This window comes from Falco punctatus, assembly GCF_963210335.1.
Source record: "Falco punctatus genome assembly, chromosome: 4".
NCBI classification, from domain to species: Eukaryota; Metazoa; Chordata; class Aves; order Falconiformes; family Falconidae; genus Falco; species Falco punctatus.
Genome location: NC_137583.1, coordinates 6,427,435 through 6,452,117, shown reverse-complemented (window position 1 = coordinate 6,452,117; position 24,683 = coordinate 6,427,435). Strand labels below are relative to the sequence as shown.

At 39.1% G+C, this 24,683-nt stretch overlaps 1 protein-coding gene across 1 annotated transcript in view; it reads right to left on the bottom strand.

Annotated features, from left to right (window-relative positions):
* Positions 1-24,683, bottom strand: part of LOC308063397 (uncharacterized protein) — a 76,466-nt gene that overhangs the window by 17,483 nt on the left and 34,300 nt on the right. The window contains exons 2-4 of the mRNA XM_080386325.1: positions 21,620-22,747; positions 3,421-3,626; positions 801-849 (exon numbers count right to left, since the gene is read on the bottom strand). Coding sequence (XP_080242451.1) covers positions 801-849; positions 3,421-3,626; positions 21,620-21,657 — 293 coding nt within the window. The 5' untranslated portion in view covers positions 21,658-22,747. The remainder of the gene's footprint in view (positions 1-800; positions 850-3,420; positions 3,627-21,619; positions 22,748-24,683) is intronic.

Below are 24,683 nucleotides of genomic sequence, written 5' to 3'. Positions count from 1 at the left end.
TCTTGACACTGAAGAAGAGACCACCCTGACTGAAATTCTTCTACTGTTAATCTTTAGCCCTGGCAATGGCTTTACCCATGAGCAATGTAATCTCTTGTCAATGTTTTGCACAGACTGACTTGTCACCTGTTTTCCTCATTGACCCCTTCTCCACCTTTTCAAGGAAACTTATCCACTAGTCCAGCCTCCATCTATAGCCCTTGCAGTGCAATAAATGTAAGAAATCAGTACATCTAATTAAAGCTCTAAAACTGACTTAATAGCATGAGCCAGATCTTCATTCTTTATAGCAGTAGCAGTACAACATGGCAGCTGTAATCCTAAGGCAAATCATATTGTTTAAAACTTATCGATTATGAAACCACCCAAGAATAAAAGTAATCTCAACTGACAAGGTAATACCAAACCAAGTGTCAGCCCTGGATACTGAAAATGCTTCTACAGTTTTGTCCAGAGAATAACACAGCATGCCTACGAAGAGCAAGTAAAACAATGAGATAATTTCTCCAAACTAAAAGTGCATGTGTATAACAAACATTAAAAGGGCATGCATTGATCCATATATTAATCAGATCATAACAATAGACCATTTTTTCTGTCTCTGGGGTGTGAAGAACAAGGTTACGATTCATAACATGAACACTTAAAGATCACACTTGAATAACCTAATTGTGTACAACAATGATAGTATGAAAAGAAACTTAATCAGACTCTGAATTGTTGTTAGGTTTCATCCTCTTAAATAGTTCTGTGACATGACTCTTAATAAATTATTTGGATGGTAAAAAATGTTTCTTTACCTTATTAGTATTCTGAACCTCCTCTGCCCATTTTCTTCATGCTTCATCTCTTCATTTGAATAGAAATAAACACAGTTACAGAGAAAAACATCTGGGTTCAATGCAAGTTTCGATTCTTTTTTGTTACAAATCACATAAATACATACTTTTTATAAATTTACTACCTTACAGAAGAACTGGAGTTTTGCTACATATGAAAACTGTCAGCCGATCTTTAAATATTTATCTTTGAATTCCCCTGGTTGCATGTACTTGGGAATGTTTTCATAAATACATCAATAACTGTCTTGTACAGCTCATTAAGGAAGCTTTTTATCCTTTAGTGTAATAGTTCAGTTTACAGTTGCCTGTGAATCAGTTTTATGGACCTCCATTAAGCATGCCCTTCAAACTGCAATTATTTGTCAAATTTTGTATATACAGAAGCAATCACCAGAGAAACCGTGAAAGCTGAGAAGATGCATAAACATTTAGAACCAGAACTTGGCCCATCTCCAGTGGCACGTTCTCTCCTCTAACACTGACCCCACAGTGTATGAGATGTATTTAATGGATCCACCTATGCAAGACAGGCAGATTGTCCGAAGGGCAGGATGGGCATGCTGGCTTAGGGTAACCAGGACCAGACGCCTTGAATTTCCTCCTCAGATCTGTCATCAGTCTTCCTCTGATGTCAGCCAGGACATCACTCCCTCACTTGTAGTTTTACCACTTCCCTTAACGACCTTGAATGCCAAAGAGGAGAACTGCCACTGCAGAAAGCTGCAGCCACTCGTGTTCCTTGTCCAACTCAAAGCAACACACACCAGCAAGCTTCTGCTATAGAGAAAACTTATAGGGGTGTTGCCCTTCAACCTAATATGCTGAAGTTACTTGTACTTCCTAGAGCTTAGTAAAATACAGACTTAGATAAGTAAGTTTATAAATATCAAGTTTAGGAGCTTTTTTATTTGTAAATGCTGTAAGTATGCCTATGTGCTGAAAACCCTTGAGTGCTTCCTTCAAGAATTAGCTTCCTGGAAACCATCACTAGCATCCTATTCTCTTTCCCCAAATCTACTTCTGTAATTGAGTTTTAGACAGATACTTTCATCTACTAGGTCAATGTGAATTTGGTCAAACAGGGTCGTAAAAGAATATGCAACAGGTTTAAAGCTCCAGTCCACTGCATTAACAGCTGTCTACACCAGCACGCTGTAAGGGAAACATAAACCACACAGTAGCACCCAAGGCTACACTCGATCAACCCAGCCAGTCAAGAGAGATGGCAATAATGTCTAAAACAAGGTGAGGAGATGAAAATGAAGAAAGAATTGCAGTAGACTTTCTTCCAAGTGGATGGTGCTCTCTACTGCCAAGGACAAGTAGCAATTGAAGGCAATGGCATACTGGCATCCACAGAGAGCTAAGCAGTAAGAACAAATTAGATTAACATGATTAATTGCCTGATTTGTGTATTCTGACCCACTGCTGTTGAAATCTATTAAATATTTCACTGCTAAATCTCACCTTCTGCAAGGGCTGTGGGTCACAAGAAGTTAGTGTATGTTGTCTATTGTAGTTAGACTAGACACATTCCTGAATGTCAGCCTCATGGAAAAAAAAAAAAAAAAACACGCTTTTGTAATGATACAGAATTCATTTTAACAAGTACAAATGCGGCTGTTGTAGCTTCTGCCACTGTTAAACATCACATACTACATAGCTCCTAGTACCAAATCAGCTTGTGGCTAATGTTATAAATACCAATGCATATTTGAAACAATTTTCCACATATTGCAAAATACTACTGCAATTTAATTGTACAGCATGCTTACGTTATTAAACTAGATATAGGATGCTAATTGGTTAGCTACAGGGTAAAATACTATTAATATTTTTAGCAGTGCTGGGTAGCAACAGAAGGACTTTTGTTCAGTTACAATGCTGAAGAGAAACGGTGATAGATGTGGTGGCTGGTGCCAGCTGCGGTGTGCACACACTGCTGTGTACTTCCTCCATTCTATATAGTCCTGATAGATTTCATTGCTCCTCACATGTTCACAAAGGCAGCAATAATGGATAATAAAAGGTAAAACTAGAGAATAAAGGAAAAAGATCATTCAAAAGTGAAAGAAAACTTACCTTCTTATCTTCCAAGAAGGTTTTCTTGTTTGATCTAGTCACTTCAAGTGATGGCTAAAAATATTGAACTCCAAATTTATTATTATTAATTCTTGCTGAATAGGTCATGTCTGAAAGACTCTTACCATGTTTTTAAGCACTTTGACATTCAGTGCTCCCACAGTTTATATTATTTAAAATACACTTGCTTGTCACACTTGGGCAGGTGGAAAAAGGGACCTTGCATTGTAACACATCTCCAGCTCTCCCTGCTGTACCAGTAGCTAGTTTTTTCTTGAATACTGTAACAATTTTTCTAATTACCATGTGCTTTGAGGTACTGCAGAAAAGTGATGTCCATTACTAACAGCTGCTGTCAATAGAAGATTTTAACATAGCATGGACAGGAGCTTTTCATCTCAGGAGGCGTTAAAAGCTCTCACCTGGGTTCCAGAATTCCAGCAGCATTTCAAGGCACGGCAGCATGACTTTCATGGCAATAACTCTGCACCCTTACCTCTGTACCGTATGGAACAGGGGTCTCTCTCAAAGTCAGAAACAGAGCAATGGCCCAGCGTAGCAACAGTGCATTTCCAGAGATCCTGATGACAGCAGCAAGAAGTAGCATCAAGCGTTGCAGCCCTCTTAAGTGTGGTGATCATGTAGATTCTCAAGCAGTTGCTAACAGCATGTTGGCAAAGTCCACGGAGCCACTGAGCAGATCTGGAAAAACATTCAAAACTCAGTATTCCAGCAATGCATTTGGACCGAGACGTAGTAGCAATTTTTAGCAAAGCTAAAAAATACAGGCATGTGTGCTTGTACAAGAAAATTATTTATGTCTCTTGCTCAAATGCTTTCTGAAGTAAACTTAATCTTGTAACTTAAGACTCTTCTCCTCATCATTTGGACTTTGTCCAGCCCTGATTGGAATTTTGTCTCTAGGACAGAAGTTAGCGTTTACATGCAATGGGGGGTGGCAGGGGAAGAAAAAAAAAATAATTCAATAAGTAGCATAATTTAATCTCCCACAAGTTTCTTCGTAAAAAGTCAAATTCACATTTAAAGCTCTCTGCAAATTTGAAGAATGTATTATTTATTAGTCTTACAGAGTTGAATAATGATGTTTTTGCTACAGAGCAGCGTTTACAGAATGTTCACAGCATAAAGGAGGAAAAATTCCTCCTGAAGAAAGTTCCACTTTCCCACCACTAATTTCATTATGTAAGAAGCAGGGTGACAGCAACGTTGTTCTGCACTACCAACCTATCCATATGCAGACATCCTGGGAACTGTACCCTTGTGTGCAGAAGCCTGTTATTCACCTAGAAATAGGCTCAGAACAAACCTACAGCTGGGGTGCTTAGCTGTTAATTTCCAGCAAGCCATTGCAATGGTTCAAGTTGAAGAGTAAACAGGACCCCCAAGATAACCAACCTGCAAGTTTTTGCCTTGGTCTAAGCAACACTGTTCTTCCTAGCTTGGCATAGCTAATGCCTGTGGAGCCATGTACAAGGTGACACCAGTAGAAAAGTCTTGCCCAAAGCTGTCTTTATAGAATAATGCTCAAGGTCCAAAAAACTTACTGACCTGAACCCGAGCATGTCTGGACAGTGTGAATCTTGGCCATTTCCACAAGGAATGTGTCACTGTAACATTAGTGCTTAACAAGTCTCTACCACCTCTCTTACAAAAAAGTTCCTTTCCAGCTGATTTTTGTTTTTAATCAAGCTCTGCTCTGTATTTTTGAAGCTTTTTTATTTGAGGGGAGGGAATGGAGGGGGGAGGGAATGGCAGGGGGCAAGTGGTTTTATTTGCTTTGGCTGTATATCAAGTTGCTGGCAAGATTACTCAAACTACATGTAAAGCATGTATTGTGCCAATTATTGCAGTGGCAAATTATGTAACACCCAAGAAACCTCCAAAGTAAATGGTCAGTCTCCATAAACAGACATTGCTTTCTACGTCTGAAGGTTTATGACTCAAACCAGAGCCACCCTGTGCGCAGCTTTTCCTTACACTGAATTTCTGGTCACAAAAATCACTCAAAAATCGCCAACAAGCACCTCCAGTTACTCAGGCATTGTCATTATGCTGCTACTTCAAGCTCCTCCAGACCCTCACCTATTTGATTTCCTGTGAAGCAGGAACCAGACAATGCTCCACACTGCCATGATTCATGTGACTTTACTGATGCTTCTTCCAGAATGCATTGCTTGCGAGATTTAGCACACCCTCAACGTGGTTCAACACATCAAGCACCTTGGAGGACAGCAGCCACAGTCCCAAGGCTATAAATGTCTTCAGTGTCAAGAACAAAGAGCGTGTGTGTTCTGTATGTTCAAATATTACCCAGAAGTTTGATGACCTATACATACTATCTAAAGCAATAAAGCATTCAACCCAGCATTTTTTGCATATCAGCTAACAGGATGTGAATTCTTCTAGACAAATAAAGAGATAAAAAAAAGTACCTCTTCTTTTGGTTTGTGTACTTCATGGGATGTGTTTCAGAGACTTTATATACCAGTGTTGCTATGAAATAAGTTGCTGCACAGGCAAGCAAGGAGAATCGATACACTTGCGTACAGCGTCTACATTATTTTCCACAGCTATCCCAAAATGAAATGTCATATACAGAGACTTGTTCTCTATTACTTAATTCATCACTTCCACAGACAACTCCTGGCATAGTGGGTGACACTATATGAAGTCGCTTATCACACACTCCCCTAAAATCAGCACCAGGGTAGCTCTGTTTTGTTTCGCCAAAATTATTAATGGTAAATGATCCTTTTTATATCTTTTTCAACAGCTGCACAGCATCTGAGAAACCTTTTATTCCTCACAGTACGTAAAATGATTAACGCACTTGCTATGCTATAAAGAATTGTAGTAAAAACTACAGCATGCAGTGGTACAAACGCTTACAAGCTCCTTGAAGCTTTAAATTCAGTTAAATTTTTATCATACAGCTCCACCGCACAGAAACCAGCTAACTGGTGGTATGATCTAACTGGAAGTTTCAGGTAACACCAACCAAAAGTATTTATTACTAGGATCTGCAAGTTCAATGGGCGACCATTATCGCAAAGTTTTCATCTTTCTCTGAAGACTGAAGAAGTGACAAAAGGCTGTAAAGGCTGTAAAACACTGAAAGTTAAATTGAACATTTAAAGCAGGGATATACAGTACAACATAGGAACAAATTTCAAAGCCATAGATATAATGACATAAACAACTCTGTTTTATGTTAACTGGAACAGAAACCAAATAAAAAAACAAAGCAGCTATTAGATGCAGCTTGATATTTCCCAGAGATTAACTAGACTTTGGGTTCTTTTGCCAAGGTATTCTGCTGGAAACTTAAGCCTTTTTCATTATTATTTCGCCTGGAAAATGTGTAACACTACCCACACTATGCAAATGTAAAGTTTCTATACAATGTGCCATGGGAGAAATTTTGTATTTCATTTACCATTTACCTTATAGCTGTGATTCCTCCATATTGCAATTTCAGCAATGAATTAACGTTCACTTGAAATGTGGCAGTTTTTTAAAACAGCCAAGTATCATCTTGTCTGTGGAAGCAAAGCAACGGTTTTAATTCAAGGTAGTTTTGGCTTCTTGACAATTGGTTGCTTTTGAATAAGCAGGAAAACATCAGTCATATGCAATGCTTTGGAATCACAGAATGGTTTGGGTTGGAAGGGACCGTCAAGATCATCTAGCCCCAGCCCCCCTGCCATGGGCAGGGACACCCCCCCAGGCCAGGCTGCTCCCAGCCCCGTCCAGCCTGGCCTTGGGCACTGCCAGGGATGGGGCACCCACAGCTGCCCTGGGCACCCTGTGCCAGCGCCTCGCCGCCCTCAGGGAAGAATTTCTTCCTCATCTAATCTAAGCCTACCCTCTTCCAGCTGAAAGCCATTCCCCCTTGTCCTACCGCTACGTGCCCATGTAACACGTCCCTCCCCACTTTCCCGTAGGCTCCCTTAGGGACGGGCAGCTGCTGTGAGGTCTCCCCAGAGCCTTCTTTCCTCCAGGCTGAGCACCCAGCCTGAAATGCTCATTCTAAAGCTGAGATCCATTAATAAGCATTCACAGCCTTACAAACAAGTAATTGTAGGGAACCCAAATGCCAGCCTGAATTTACAGTATAAATTTAAACACATAATTTAGTTAACAAAACTATTAGAATATAGGACACAAGAAATTCAAAGAAAAAATAGGTATTAAGAAGATGCATTTTGAATTGGTGTCAAACTTCTCATCTAGCTTGCCATATTTTCTCTATAATATGGATCAAATTAGTCCTTTAAGTTTCTTTCAAAGCCAAGCTATAGTCTTCTCTTGAGGTATTTCAGATTTACAGTGCTGTGACAAAAACCTCTGCTTGCTTTGTGGACTTGAACAAAGCTACTCCAGAAATGAATAGGCTATGTTGCATTTCAGCATTAGAAACACACCCAGCATAGAAAACAAGCATTAATAATAAGATTTAATATCAATATTGTAATCCAGAATATTTTTTACAGAATATGAATTCTTCCTACCTAATGACTTTGTTCTGTTTCAGCCAAATTTTTTGTTCTTTATTCACAGATCTAGATGATCCAAAGCCAGGTGAAACAATCCACACATTCATCTACTTCATAATGCTGTCAGATGTAACCTAATTAAATGCTTTGTAAATATCTTATCCATCCTCCTGCCAATACAACATCGCTCCTAGAAAACTATTTGCTACTGCTTTCTCCCATCAATTTTTCATGTGTCAAGCAATGGGTCTTTTGAGACCAGCTTTTTATCTAAATAATCACGTTGTTGAAGTTTTTCCCCTATTATTGATTTAATCTCTCCTTTCCTTCCAATTTATCTGTTTCTCCTCATTGTGCTTCTTTATGTCTTCCTAACTGCAGGAGAGAACGACAGAAGGCTGTTCCGAGCTGAGCTCACACTACCTACTCCTACCCAAGTCATGCCTGTTAGCAACTTCACAAGTTTCCCGATAGTCTAAAACAATTCTGATGGGCCCAGGTTTACTCATCTTATTCATAAAGCATTTCCAACCCCACTCTGAGAGTGATTATTTCCTTTTCCAAAGCAACGCTATCTTGCGTTAACCATAAAGTCCAACTACTAGTGGCTGATTCTGAATAAGTAAGGTAACAAGCACTGTCTCGTAATGCCCCCCTGTGCATTTTGACAAGGACTTAGATTTAAATTTATGGTAATAGATCAGCATACACATAAATGAATTGTATTAAAGCAAGCAAAACGAAACCTTGGTAATAAGACTTCACTTCCTATTCTGGCATGTAAAAACTTCTTGTAGAGGTATGAAGAGAAACCTACCCTGTTTTGTGACAGTTACTGATAACAGGATCTATGGCATTGTCTAGCCTTCACAGCATGGAAGATGGTATGTTTGCTATTTTTGAGAAAGATGGCATGTGTTCCCACCTCACTCCACTTCCGCTTTACTTACAGATTTAAATAACAGAGTTCCCTATGGAAAAGGCTTTCCCGCTACTTTCCCAGTCGGTAGGTCACAAAGTGCAGGCTCCTCTAGTTACTTTGGGTGCTAAATTTCATTAAGGGCAGAGTGTTATTATTAATTAGATAGCACAGATGGTGGAGCTGCTGCAGGGATCCTACAAGATCTATCGAGAGAGGGAAAGTGCTCCAAAGAGCAATCCTGGTTACCAGCAGCCACTTCTCCATGTCTAAACAGCAGCAAAGGTGGTGCAATACTGTCTTCTGCATCACCTCATTATTTCTGGGTTGTAAGTGGTAGGAAACAAGAGCACTAAACAAACTTCCATTTGCTATTCACACTGTCGTAAACCAAAGCCTAAATATAGCAGTCACCATTAAACAGCTTGACACTCCCTGTCTTAGTGACTTCAGTTACCATGGCATCCCTTTACATAATACCATTCTATTAGATCTACTTGAGAGTGGGTTTTAAGCTTTTACACGCACGTTTTTATAAGGTATAAAGAAAGGGGGGGGGGGAAGCAAAAAGCCTCGGAAAAGACATTAACAAAACACTTTCCATGAGTTCCCTAGAATAAGCTTCTGAAATGTTTGCTTAGTGTTAATCTCTTTAAATTTGAATAAGGAAAGGCAAATATCACCCTAAGATATTCAAGTCTAAATTTAGAGAGTTACTGGAGTTTTTGGCTGTCCAAGTGAAAACAATAAAAGTGAAACTCATCTTCAAATTGCTGAGTACACACCATCTTCAGGTCACTCGACGGGTTGGGTTAGAAGTCAAAACCAACAAACCTGTGGAGTTACCAGTCACCTGAACTGACTGACAGCTGAAACAGAAACAAGCATTAAATCAATTCAAATGCTCCAATACCTAAATTATGTTAATCCCTAACATAATGATTAATGAAGAATGAAGGCTTAGAAAAATTACATCAAAACAGACATAATTTAAAAGACGACTAAAGAATGAAAAAGTATGAGTATTGAACAGTTCTCTAAGTGGGAGACTTGCAAATCTAACCAAAAGTGTGACTAATTCTAATTTCAGACATTTATAATTTCGATCTTTTTAATAGCTCATTTTCACTCCCACATACAGAAGCTGTACATGTTTAATAATCCTTATACTTTTAGTAATTCATAGCAACAATCTTACAGAGTTACAACCAGATCAGGAATGTGAAGTCACATCCGTCCAACAGGACGATGCCATACAGCAAATTATCTTAGCCTGTGCCTGACACAGTTTGTCTGACATTAGGATTCCAGGTATTACAGCTTTTGTGCAACTTACGTGTTCCTGAACCTCACCTTAAATTTCTTATCTTTCATTTCACAAAGTTTCAGTGTTGCTTCCTGAAAAAATAAATAAATAAGTAAAAATTGAGATCTCCACGCAGTACACTAATCTGGATAAAAAATAAATACCATTCAGAAGTTCCTAAGCGTACTACAAGCAATGTCCTGTACATACCCATGACTTAAGTGAATCAATAGGCCTGTCTAGGACTCATTTACAGAGTAACTGTCACGGGTGGCTGTTTGGCCAGTGGTTGAAATTGAATTTAGGCTTGTTATAATTCAGAGCACATTCTATTTACTTCATATTAAAAGACGGATTACATTTTCCAAACTATCTCGTATATCCTTCTTGTCACTTGTCATAGCAGAAATAAGGGCTGATATAATGCTGACTAGGGGCTCTGCTTTAAAAAAATAAGTTTTTGACAGAACCTCCCAGCTAAAATCCAGGTGTTTGTATCACTTAGCAGCTATTACAATCCCTAATCATCCTTGCAGGTGTGGGGGTTCAGGGTTTTTTGCTTTGCTTTTTCTTTCCTGCAAACCTTTAGGAACAAGAAAATAAAACCACCTCTGTGTGGCCAAGCACAGAATTGTATAGTAACAAAACAGAAAATGGGTGGCTACACCACAGTTAGTCATTAGTTGCCGAGATCATTAAAACCAAACCAAACTCCTGTTTGGGCATCTACTGGTGTTCTGAAACTCCTTGTAGCCTGGTGGTCGCCTGTTGGACATCTGAATGTGGTAGAGTTCCTCTGTCATTTTCCTTTGGTTAAGCAAAGTTTGTCCTCCCCTTGGCACACTACCTCATCCAGTCACATGGAATGTATCTCCTCAAGCTCCCAGACACTGGTAATCACAGGCTGCTGAAAGACACCTACAGCTGGACACCAGTAAGTTATTTACATAGAGCTCAGAATCCCCATAGAGAAGCAGTGACCAAAGCAAGGTGTCCTGAGATAGTCCTGTGCCCTTTCCTGACAACATAACTCTCAGCAGCAGGGCTCTGATCTAAAGACCTGCAGCTTCCATTCCTCTGTTTTGCACAATTTAACTACATAGCAGATGCATTTTCTGCTATATCCCTAGTGTACTTCCCCCCCCCCCTTTTTTTTTTCCAATTTTTCTCCAAAAAAAAGAAAAGCTGAAGCCAAAACAGAGGCAGGAAGAACCTCATGACTTTCACTCCATCCCCTGCTGTGATCCCCAGAGAGCCCTGGGCTGGAGCACTGGTGAATGGGAACATCTCAGGCAGGGGTACGTATATGCATAACACACGCACCAGTTTAAGCAAATGAGTCAATACTGTGATGATACAAACTCAGCTCGGTCCTGGGCTGCAACTGAACTGATCGTTCAAAACAGAAACTTCAGCTTGCTGGGGTTTCTTACGCATTCCAGCTCTCACACCGACAAAGAACAGACATGCTTTGTCAGATTTGAATGACTCACGTCTTTTAGAAAGTATCACTGCATTAAAAGCCTTTTCTGCGTCCTCTTCCAACGATGCAGAAGTTTGTATGTGAACAACTGCTAAACGGTGGCTTAGCTAAAAACCCCAATAGGCAGAGCTCTTTCCACTACCTTTTCTTTAAGTTCTGTACCAGCAGCAAAACAACAGTGGTATTTTTAAGCCAAAAAGAATGGAATCTGGATAGGTGTTTTACTCCGGGATCAAACATTAACCAGACATAATCATATGGAGTCGAACCATCAACCTCTCTGCACCAGCTACCTGGGCAGCAAACCCATGTAACTGTAATCCACGCCTTACCCCTCGGATCTAAGCTGCCAGGGTTAATCTGTTGTCAGCCTCTCACATTTATGTCCAAATTGATATTCTAGCTGAAATACATCCTGAATGTACAAGAAACATCCTGCAGAAAGCTGAACTGCATACACTGCTGGATCTGATTTTGCAGTCATGTCTTTAAATTAATTTTACAAAATTACAAACACTATAAAAAGGACTTGACTTAGCAATGCTGCAATGTAACGAGCAGTACTAACCAACTGGAGGAACGTAGAGCAAGCCACCTGCCTCATTCTAATGAACTATTTAGCTTTTATTTTTTCAAAACCAAAGTTAAACCTCTACAAAAAAAAAATATTACAACCAGTCTAAAATGTGTAGAGGAAATAGTTTTGGGTATGACAAAACCCTCAACTCCTTTGAATTCATAAATTAATAAATAGTTGGAAAAAATGTTCAAAAAACATTGAAAAAAAACCTCTTAAGTGTTAAAAGTGAATGCTTAACATCAAAGACAATACACAAAATTCTCCCTTTAACTTATGCTGCTTACCATAGAAGTGTGGACAGACTGTTTTAATATTTAAATAAAATAAAAAGGTCCAGATCCTTCTCTCCAAATCTTATTCTGCATTTCCATCCAACCTGCAATCAGCATTCTCCTCATATCAGATATTATTAAATGGTGACTCCAGCTATTCACAAAACCAGAAAATCAGTAGCATTTACATGGCCTCAAACACTCCAAAAGACATTTTTAATGATTTGATGCTGATTGCTGTTGGCTGTCTTAAAAATTAACTCTCACAGGCATCAAGTTCTCTGAACTAGTGACTACTGCGAGAACTTCTCTGACTTTATTCTCCTGGTCATATGGAAACACTCGATGTCTGATCCTGAACTGAGTGAAGACTGAAAGCGCTCATTAAACTGAGTTTCCACATATATATTTAGTCCCTTGGTCCGTCACACACAGGGCTGTGGTGGGAGAGGTGCTTAGGAACAGGGAGGAGAGAGCTGAGCAAGTACCTAACAAACACCCCTGAAAGCTGGCTCAGACAAATGTAATGATTTTAAATTGCTTGTGCTCAGCAGTGATCTTGCTAGAGGGCTGTTAATAGGAATGGTGAAATTTAACAGTTACGGTAATCTCAGACATCTCTAAAAACACAGGAGTATCCACAGCAGCAGGTTTACCAATTCCTTATCCAGCCGGAGATACAGGGCACAGTCAAAGTCCGTGTAAACTGAACATAGCTCATGTCAAGTACTGACAACTGTCCATCAGTGGTTTCAAGAAATCCATTATTTTATTTCAATGAAATTGGCTAGTGGTATTAACTCTCAATCTAAACGTTTATAAACAAACCTGTGAGCAGGAAGAAACAAAGAAAGGAGAATTTTGGTTACCCACATAATTTGTCTATGAAGTGTGTTGTTGATATTTTTAGGGGCACTCATCAGCACAATCAGCCTTTTAAACTCTGTCCTCTCCCTCCAAACCTGTAGAAAAACTTGCATTAACTCAGAAGCTGATTTTTAAATTTATTTTTTTTTGAACAGTCTTCCGTACAAATGCTTTATCTGAATGGACAGCAACTCCGAACTCCGGAAACACTTTGCTAGTCCAGAAAAAAAAAAATAAAAAAATCTGTCCTAGCAGAGGACAGATTTTTGATTAGAGGCTATTAAAGCACTGAAAAGCTCCAGACTGTCACCAAAATCACAAAACAAAAGCCTGTGAGTGCTACCAGCAGCACTAGAGAAAGCCAGTTCCCTCAGGTTCTGCCTTGTGCCTACAAAGAACACATCAGCACTGACAGCTGCTTTTCCTGACAAAAGATGTTCCAGACAGGCAATGGAAGTGTACATCGGAGCTGTGTATTTCCACCCATGCTGTCTAACCCCCCCCTCAGTGGCCTTCTCTAGGTAGCAAACACAACAGGGAGAGAGACTTGGGCAACAAGAACGGGTTTAGAGACGGAGAAAAGTTGCTGCTGAACATTTAGGTTTGGCTGGGGAGAAAATGTTTCCATTTCATCACAGCAGCTTTTGAACAGTCATCAGAATTCAGAGGAAATTGGAACCAACAGAAATCAGGACGGTGCACGTCCCTTTGTGTGTGTTTGGCCTGATAAAGGTCAGCTACGAGAGGAATTGATAGTCTGGAAATCACACCCTTGCCTGGTAGAGGCAATCAAGTTGCTGGCAGCTAACAGCTGTCACCAAAGTCTTCAGTACAAGTCTGTGGTTGATTGTAAAAATGCCCACAAAGAACAGGCAAGCGGTTGAAGCAAAGTCATTCAAAGTTTCCATCAAAGTTAAATGTGCTTGCAGTATATTGCAACCATTAAAATGACTAGTTTTTGCTGGCAGTAATTACCGAGATGCCAAAAATCAAATGATGGATTAGTTCAATAGAAAGTCCAACACAGAGGAGTGAAGGGCAGATTCATCTTACACAGCACACATGCTTACCCAGGACACGACCTGTTTGCACAGCCCCAGCGTATTTTCCCCCTGCACAATGTTTGGTGCTATACCTGCCCGAGGTGAAGGGCACGTTTCCTCACAAAAGCCGCCAGTTCACGTCTTTCAACAACTCTGATCAAGATGCATTACCAAATGAAACAGAAATAAAAGCATCATCTCAATACCGCGTTTAGTGATTCAGTGAACCAGAAGTCAGGTCACATACTCAGTGACTGCTGAATCAATTAGCCCATTAGAAGGAATTAAGTTTGGCCAGATTTGCATTTACTGTAGGAGAGGAAAAACTGGAATTTGAAAAAAAAGAAAACCCACTACATTTACTCATTCCTCATGACTGAATATCTTTTAAGTTAATGCAACAATACAGAAAACACTCAAACACAGGGACAAACAGAATATCCACTTCAGGTTCACTAAGTTATACCTCACTGCCTCTTGCTACTGAACTTTGCAATATAAGTTGTTACTGATTTTAAATTTTAGATAAGATTTATTCCTTGGAGAGGAAGAAAGTTCTTAGTGCTCTTAATGGGTAAAATCAGGTTTGATCGTCTTTAAACCACAATTGCTAAATTGGCGAAGAATCTTTCCTGAAAAGACGACAACTAACTTTTTCTCTCTGATCATGCAGTATTTGCTTACAGGCTCAGTTCACGCATTGGACTTGGCAAAACCTGCCTGGGTGAGGAGGATGACACAGGATTTAGCGGATCAGCCAGGGGTGTCCTCCTCTCTCCAAAGTGGCAGGAGCTGATGGGCAGCACCAGCCAGGGCTCTGCCACCCTCCTGCTCCTGGCTGCACGCTCTGGCTAATAACTCCCAAATTCTGAGCTGCAAACTATCACTGATAAGATGAGGTCAGTTACAGCTCTAGAAGTTCATTCTCCCAGCATCTTTTATACCTCCCTTTTTATATCCCTGGAGAATATTATCCATCATATTATTAATACATAAAGATTGCATAGCACTTTTCATTTGTAGATCTCAATGCTCTTCACAAGAAGCAGCAAATACATTAACCTACTTTCAAGGTATGGAAAGAAAGTGACTCAAGGAGAACCAGTGGTTATTTCAGGAAAAGAATCTGGGTGTACTGAGTTGCAATCAAGATGCTTTTAGTGTCATAAAATTTATTAAAGCATTTCAGACAATTATATCTGGATTTGAGTACAAAAACTTCTTTAACGTATGGGCACATAGCTGCATATTGCAGTTTTTTAAAAAATGGTAAATTTTCTATGTGCTCATTAACAATACATTATTATTGGTCTAAAATGCAGCAGTACACAAGTATGAATGGTATAGACACATTTCCATCTCCTAAAAAAAATCAGCCTCTTTGAAATCATGTCCTGCTCTCACATTAGTATTCCACTAAAAAAGGTCAAGGAGGAGTCACCTCAAGACACAAAAACATTTTCAAATAACTGTATAAAAATGAAAACTGAAAGTGCAGCCCCAAATGCAGATCTCCAAGAAAAAGCTTGAGTTATTTTCATCCAAGACATACTTGTCCTGAAGATAAAATATTTCCTTTAGAACATCTTTGATTACAAAACAAATGTACAGATCTGGGAAAAAAATGTTTATGTCTTAATCAAATGTTAGATACTGGAACAAGAGGTTCAAGGATGCTAAATATGACAGAGGAATAGACACGTTTATAATGTGATACAAATACTAAGATTGGTGATTTCTGGGTGGTTTTGTAAACTTTTCATAACACAGTTTAACAAACTGCCAGTACAAAAGCTGAGTACTCCTTTGACAGAACAGGTCTTAGACAAATACTGATTTCTTTTAATTGCATAAAACCACATTATGGCGTAACAAATCTGAATGAGTGTTCATAGATACCTGTAAAAAATAGTTTTTCAGCAACTAATAAATTTCCCACCAGCTGTGGGAGCAGGTTGTAAGTTTGGTCCCCAAGTATTTAGCAGACAGGATAGGACAGGACTATAGGTGACCAGTACAGCGTTACATCTCCTTTCTATGGCACCAGCAAAATCATCAACCACCGTTTCTACGGATTTGGCTTTTACTTATGTAAGAGATTCAACAAAACCCACCCCAACACTACAGCACAACAAACCTCATTGATTTCGCAAGATGTGACTGCCAAGAAAAATGGCTTTCATCACACTTCATAATAAATTTATCTAAAAAGTCATTTGTTTAAAGTATTGCCTCAGAAAGCTCCCTTGAGACATGCCATTTTGATGGCACTCTTTTCATTATTCAAATATAATGAAGTGATTCTGCATGGTTATGCTGGACTATAAATCACTGCTGTAAAAAAAGGCATGTTCAGCATGTTAACAGACCAAAGATCAGATTTTGAAGAGTGTTTTATTATTGCATATGCACTTTATCTCTTGCACATACATACCAGATAGCAGCTCATACTACTTCCCCAAATTCCATCATTATTAAACTTGGGAGCTGACAGGGGAGAGAGACTTTAAACAGGGACTCATATTTTGCAGTTCATGTCCAGTGCTATTGCAAACGTACCTCTTTAAAGCCTCCCTGCCGTGTCACATATGCACACTGAAATACTGGAGAAAGTCAGCAAAGGCAGAATACTACCCATATTATTTATTGCATCTAACTCCTGGATTAACAAAGAATTAAACGCAAATTAAAGGTTACACCAAATCAGCATCTTAAGAAGAAGAAAACGCAGGAAAATCAGATAATATGAAAACTCACTTTTAGAAAAGAGTGAAAGATGTCTAAAAACTGTTCTTTCTAAAGCTGCTGGGAATATATTTATTTTTTTTTACTTTATTTATACCCAGACTTATAACTGAGTAAATGTCAAATACTTTTCTAAGGTTGCAAACAAAACTCAGTGGTGATTTGTTTCACACAGTGGATTACCCAGCGTGAAAATCATTCTAGATTTATAGGATATATTTTTTTATTTTATTCTTTGTCCTATATTATAGGAGCTTGGAGTTTTCAGTTCTTTAAGAAACACTTAACTGAAAATGCACAGGTGTCATGGTTTAACCCCAGCCAGCACCCAAGCCCCACACAGCCGCTCGCTCACTCCCCCTCACCCAGAGGGGGGGGAGGGGAATCAGAAAGGAATGTAAAACTTGAGGGCTGAGATAAGAGCAACTTAATAATTTAAACAGAATAAAAAGGTAAGAACAACAACAATAACAATAACAACAACAGTTATATTGGAAAGGTGGGGAAAAGGATAAAACCCAAAGGGAGAAAGGGAAAGAAGTGATGCTCAGTACAGCTGCTCACCACCCACTGAGCAATGCCCAGCCAGTCCCCCAGAAACAATCCCCCCCGCCCCAGCTAACCCCCCAGGTTTCTATACCAAGCATGATGTCCCCTGGTATGGAACACCTCTTCGGCTGGTTCAGGGCAGCTGTCCTGGCTGTGCCCCCTCCCAGTCTCTTGCACACCTCCAGCCCTCTGGCCGGCAGGGCCCAAGAAACCAAAAAGTCCTTGTCTTAGCGTAAACATCACCCAGCAACAACTAAAAACATCAGTGTGCCATCAACATTGGTCTCACACCAGTGCCAAACCCAGCACTGTACTAGCTCTAAGAAGAAAGTTAACTCCATCCCAGCCGAAAGCAGGAGAGCGGGATCCCCTTTGTCAGCGCCACACAGATTGTAAGAATATTGAATTACATCAAACAGGTGAGAAGCTAATTAAAATTATAACCTCCTGTCAACAGTGTAAGATAGCAATGATTTAACTTCTAGGCATGGAGGGAACAACCCTTCAAGTCTGCATACGGCCCGCTGCATGGTTTGCTTGCTTTTTCCCATGAACTCATTCCTGGAAAATGGTGTGGATTATCAAACAGACTAGCCGAGCCCCCTACCAACCTCAATTAAGTTCATTGCTGTAGTTTTACCTTGAAGCCCATGACCCCATGTGAATAACAGCATTTTTAGGGAGACAGCAAGATTTAAAGTTGTACAAAGAAACAGTGGAGTGCAACCAAATCAGAGTAAATGTGATAACCTGAGTAAGGTACCGATGCTGCGTACTTCGCTTCTGCATGAAAAAGTTAAGGTAGGTAAAAGCAGATAACAAGAAAGATTCAAAGACTGCATTCTAGTAAATAATGCCTTTCTTTTATCAATTGCACAGTTTTGTCTTATATTTTTATTGCCTTTCATCACTATATGATATATTAATTCAGATCTTTAAAAACCGAGCCAGAAGATACAAAGAACATTACCACCTCTGAAAGAGACCTAAGCTACAATTAATATAATGTAAGATAAAGTATTTCAGGACTTCATAAATCATTTCTACATTAAGAATACAAATTGGGAACGTATGCTGAGTGAGTAATCATAGTGGAATGCCATTTAACCTAGCTGGCAAGAAAAACCTCAAAGATGAGTGATATTTATAGTGGAAAACAAGAAAGATTAGTGCACTTAACTTGTACCAGACTTCCTAAAAATGAGAGATCTGAAGGGTGACAAACAGACAATCTCAAGATCAGGAGATCTGCTTAAATCTTAACAGCAATTGCAGCACTGTGTATAGTTAACAGTTTAAATTACAACAGGTTGAAAAGCTAATTAAAGCCAGCAATGTGAAGCTGAGTAGTGAACAAATTCAGTGCTCGCTATTGTATGAGAAACTGCCAAGCTCAATAAATTTTGTAAAACTGAACAGAATGTGTCCCATCTAATACCTTTGGCTTCAATAAAGCTAAATGCTTGATTTGACCAAACGAATTCAGTTAGCTGATATGGAAGCAGCCAAATTCTGCTTACTGTTTTCAGGGGCTGCACAGGTATCAGTGAGAAAAGTTAAGAACTTATTCCCCATAGTCCCACACAGGGGATAAGCAATGCCTTTCCAACAAAACCTTGCAGGTTTTCTGTACAATGCTCAAAAATACTGATGCTGTATAAATAGGTCGGAGCGGGGTGGGGGGAGGTGGGAAGGTGTGTGGAAGGAGGGAAAAAACCCACCCAAACCCCAGATTCCTATTCTTAGGTGCCCAGAACTAACAAAAAATACCAACGTCACTGAAGAAACCAGAGGAAGATAGGTTTGGGTATATTAAGAGATAATGTTGTCTCAGAAGACAATTGATTTTATATATCTAATATATATATATATATTTATACATATATTTATAAATATATATACTTACATAAATATTTATATTTTACTTTATTTATAAAGTAAAAATACATATGTTATAGTATTTTATTAACATCTCTGAATCATTTCTCAAGATTTCAACCCTTACAGGTTTCAGTCTGGACAGAACCTCCATATCTATATTGAAAACAAAAAGACATACTCAAAAAGTCCAGGAGCTGGCGAAAAGCACGAAGCAAAAAAACTCAAACCAGTCTCAGTGCTTTGTTCCGTATCTGTTGTAACCCTCATCCAGATATAATCCTTCCAACTTCTTGCTGTTTCTTAGAAAAATTATTTAGGTTTAAATACTTTTGGGAAAGGACCTGTGACTTGAATAAACAGTTCAAGAAAGTACAGAGAGCTGTTTTCTTTTCACACTCAACAGAGGACTTGTGCTTGAAAACAAAGGGACAGTAACCTATCTGTATCTCAGGATTATGCATTTCTAAATTACAGTCCGGGCAACATGCACCTCCCGTGCCACTTCAGCAGGCTTCAGGCACCCAAGTCCTTAAAGGCATTTCAGGACAACCCTCCAAAAGTTCATCTAAATGGCTGCAGCTGGGCCAGGGAAGAACCCTTCACAAAATGTCTAAAGGTCACTGTCTGGGTACACCTAGGAAGACTTGCTGTCCCTGGATCTCCACGTACCACCTGTGAAATGGAATTTGGGATGATGGTGCCCAACATTTGCCCGTAATCACGGTATGGATTAAAGCACTGGATGGTAAGCATGCTTTCCCCCAAGAGTGGGAGAGTTCATCTCCTGTCCCTCAGCTGAAGAGGCAAGGACAGACACAGGTACCAGAGGACAGGGGTCTGCTGCTTGTACTTGAGCTATTCCAGACCACAGTTTCTCCGTTCCCCCGTGGAAGCAGGACCACGGTGCTATTAGGCTTGTACTTGCTGCGCACCGCATTCAGCCTGACTTCAGATGTTATTACTCATTTATAGTACAGCACGTGGGATCACAGTCAAACCCTTCAGAGAGATAAGAAATACTGGTACTCCGTTCTGCCACAGAAACAGGGTTAGTTACAAATCTGGCTAATGCCATCTATCTATTTATATGTACCACTTCACTCTGTTCAGTTTTACCCTTGCACTTAACATTCCCACCTACACTGAACTGCATATAACAATTTAAACCTGAAATGTTATTTACAAAATCTGCCTCATCTTACCAGGCATTGTAAGAACAATTAATAGACAGAAGCAAGCATGAAGGGCGATGTGGCACACATCTGCTGCAAAAGCTGATTGAAACATATTAATTTAGGCAAGCGTCTTATTCTTGCAGTGATCAGTCAAATTCATTCACGCTCTAAAACACTAGTCATTAACCACACCAAGTACATACTAAAAGAAGTGAAGATTGTTATCTAATGGAAATCATCAAGTGGGGCTTTCAGGAGCTTTATGTTTTGTTGAAGTGAAATTCCACCGGTTTCCAGAACTGTTAATGGCTGTTAGAAAATAGCCACTAAATTACTACCTGATAAAATTTTACTTGCACAAAAATATACACAGAAAAAGCTGAATGTAAGAGGTTTTGGTTTTGGGGTGGTTTTTGGGGGATACTTGAACTCTTATTGTCTGTGAACTGACAGAAACCTTCCTCAAAATCCAGAATTGCAAACTCTACTTCCATGCTTATGGTGTTATGTACCACAGAATGCCCAGAAGTTTCTTCAGAAAAGCACTGACAGAAAATGAGATAACACATTTTTAGGATTTTATAATGAAGCCAAATTACAAAGTGCTCCAGGCCCCAGTTTACTGTTAAATTAAAGTTGGAAGAAAAAAATAAATGATGTTAGGCTCCAAGTTTCCAGGCATCAGTTTTCAATAGAAAAACCCCACATTTGACACTGCAAACAGCGCAAGACAAAATTATAAGGCAGGGGATATGAGTGAGATGGAAAATATTGCTCCATGTCAGGCCCTTCAACATGAAAATTGTTGGTCATTTTGACCTATATTTTTCTCTAGAAAGATTTTCATTAAATCTATGGAAAAAGCCCAGGCAACACAAAAGACAAGTCAAGGTTTCTGTTTCCAAGTACAAAAGATCAGACTATTTCATGTGTAACTCACGTTAAGGAGAAGATATAAAGAGCATCACAAAGAGCCAAAGCTGTAAAATAAAACTGTGGATCCCGAGTCCTTTGCTAGTTCATTTCGTTGACTACTTTTCTCTCCTTCTTTCACATTCTCCTTCAAAAGAAAACTGCAGTTAGCGATTTGTTTCAAACAGCAAAATAGGCAGAGGTAAAAGTCAGATCTGGATCCTGATTCAACTTTGGGATTCAAACGTCTGTTTGAAGACTACTTCAAACTTGCAGCAAGCTACAACATTAACAGATCAACCTGATTCTGAAATCTTCCATTCACATTCGGTGATTTGTTACTGTGCTCACTTTCCCAGAAAAGATTTTACTAAATGGTAAGATGTGTATTAAACTGGGAATAATTTGTGTATGTAGTCAACACATCTTTATTAAACAAAACATACCTCATATGCATCACAGGGACTGGTGTAGGCTTCAGCATGTTGAGCTAAAAAAAAAAAAGAAAAGGAAAAGAAAAATAAGTTTAATCACCAAGGGTTTCTCCTACCACCACCCTCCCCTTTTTCACCAAATACTAGCAATTTCCTTTCTCCCAGCCCTTCTGACAAGGGTGGAAATTGCTGCTACAACCAAGTAGTTTCATCCTGCTCTATCACTCCTGGATTGTAGCACGGCAATCACTAAATTGTGATTTATCCCCAGTTTCCAATGGAACTGAAGCTACAACTCCAGTTGGGTATGCATGCACTGAATTTTAAAGGAGTTAATTTGGATCAGCGTGACTTTAAAATACACACTGAAATGAAGGTAATCGACCCTTTATCAGGTTTGTCAGGTTAGAAAAGCTAGCACAAGTAACCCATGCAAGGTGCATCGAGCAAGCTGTATACAGGCATTAAGAGAGTGAACCAAGGGGGAGGAAAGGAAAGCAGCGCTTGTAAGGGCTCCCCAGATACTTCCCCGATACTTTATTCTATCACCACTTTTAAGGCTCTACCCTTTAGCCACTGAATGTCAGAAGACAGACTCACCAACCCAAAAGCTGCCCCTCAGGTTCAAGTCCTTCTCCTGTCTACACGTTTGGGGGTGTTTATAAGTTTGGGTGGGATCCTTTTCAGAGCTTAGTCACATAAAACAGAGTCTTTGGGGAAGATGGTTTTAATTACCAGAAATAATTCTGACATTCTTTTTTTAAAAAAAAAAAAAATTAAAAAAAGGACAATGATTCAGTTTAAGCATCACAGCTTTATGTAGATCCCTGAACTGTGCTCTTTTAATAAATGAAACAGCTTTCCATATAATCCATCACGCAAAAAACTTTAACCCTTCATATTTCTCCTTTCTTGCTGAAGTTCTGTGGTATCAGTGGAATGAATAGAGTATAGAAAGTAGCCAAAGTACCGAATGCTATCTTAATATTTATGGAAAGTGATACACAAACTAATGCATAAAATAGATCTCACCTTACACCTTCAAATCCTTTAGCTGACATGCTCTGAAAGCCAGTCACACTTTAAAACCATGGATAATTTAATACAAAGTCCAGGTTAAAAGGATCCAGGAAATTGTACCTGTTTAGCAGAAATAATGTTGAAACTGAGACACACTGGTCTTGCCTGTAACTTCTTTCCTGTTGTAATAATACTCAACGGCAGCACTGCTTATAAAAGAACATGCTTTCAACTCCAAGAAAAAAAAAACCAACAGAGGTATACTAAGGAAACAGGACAGACTCAGGCTGGGCCTAGATAAGGAGATGGTACTTTTTACATCAAAAATACAAATTATGAAGTTTTATGCAAGGAAACCATTTGAAAAATTTTTGATGGACTATGCAAAGCTGCAAAAACATTTTGTATTTTATTATGGGCTAATCGTAAGTAGTAGTCTGCAGTCAGTAATCTGCATGACCGTCAATACAGAAGTGACCTACAGTTGCCAAGTCTACCACTAAGATGTATCAGCCTTTAACTGTATTTGGACATGAAACTCCCATTACTGGAATGAGCAGGAAAAGCAGATCCAGCAGTCCTCTGAGGCAGTGCAAAAACTGATGTCTCATTTTGCCTTTGCTGGTCACTGCACTGCAGAAGGTGTTTTTCAGACAAAACACAACATTAACCATCTTCTGATCATTCCTGGTTAAGAGCGGTTTTTTTCTAAAGCATTAAATAAGACAGTTCATTTCCTGGCTATAATCCAGTTTAAGTATTTGTATTGGGCCTTCCTACGTTTCACCTAGTAGTTTTGATTCATTCTGACACTTCTTTTTTTGACCAGCCTGCTTCTCCTCTGCGTTCGTCTGCACATCAGACTGCATTTCACTACTGGAGTAGTTATTTTTCAGTGGCTCTTGACTCAAGATCTAAGACATGCCCCAGAGTTTGTGCAGCATTTTGTTGTCTTGACAAAAGAAGTTAAAGATACTGAAAGAAGCATTTTGTAGTGTTCACATGCATCAGAATATTCTTAAAATTCTGGAAGGATATTACAAAGGTAGGAACATAACCAGCTTGTTTTATAATTCCGCCCATATCCGTGAACAATCCTAGGTGTTTATCGCTGGCTTTATTGCATCTTTACCATAGTCACTTTATACATTTTTCAAAAATCTAGAGACTCTATAGCTTTGCCACTCTGTCTGTACAAGCATTAAAACATGGAATGAGATTTTGAGTTTGCAGCTGAAAGATCAAAAGAGAAAAATTACCTTTTTCATATTTTACAAATCATTTGCTCAAAAGACATCAGCGGTTAAACACTGAAAAATGTAAAACCATTGCAAAACAACTAGCTCTTGCAGGGTATCTTGGGGTGCAAAGATAACAAATATGAAACATTAATGACTACAGACCTAAATACATGGATGACTTTTACGAATAGATGTAGTACAGTTAAGGAACAAAGCTTTGTCATAAATTACTCCCCATGTTTGCCTTCTTACTCAAGCATGACTCCTTCAATTAAGATGTATACCACAGGAAAAAAAAACAACACCCTGTTCCTATTACACCAGAAGTAGCATCCATATAAGGTTTTATCCTGCCATAAATCACATGAAGCGGTGCTTTCACCAGAAATCCTAGCTGTACGGAGAGTATGTGCTTCTGCCAAAGTTTTGGTCTTTGCAAGCCAGTAACTTTTAATTACAAGAGTTTTCTCAGAAAGCTCTTGAAATTGTGTTGACTTCGGATTAAGATAATTTCTCCCTATTCAAGTAATAAATTACAGATTTCCTTTAGTTCAACCCGACTAGCACTCATTAAACTAAGAATTAATCTAATTGATACTTCCTCTAAATCTAAAATCATCAAGAGTTTTTCAAATTTCTGTAAACGTGTCGTAAAAAGGGACTGAACAACTTTTGGTCTACAGATCGATTAGCAGTTGTTCGTTTTGAAATTCTTGCTTACAGCATAATTGGGGCACATAGTATTTCTGATGCTTAAAGAGTTCAGCAAAGTGTTGCAGAATCTGGAAAACACGATATTAGAGCAGAAAAAGTAA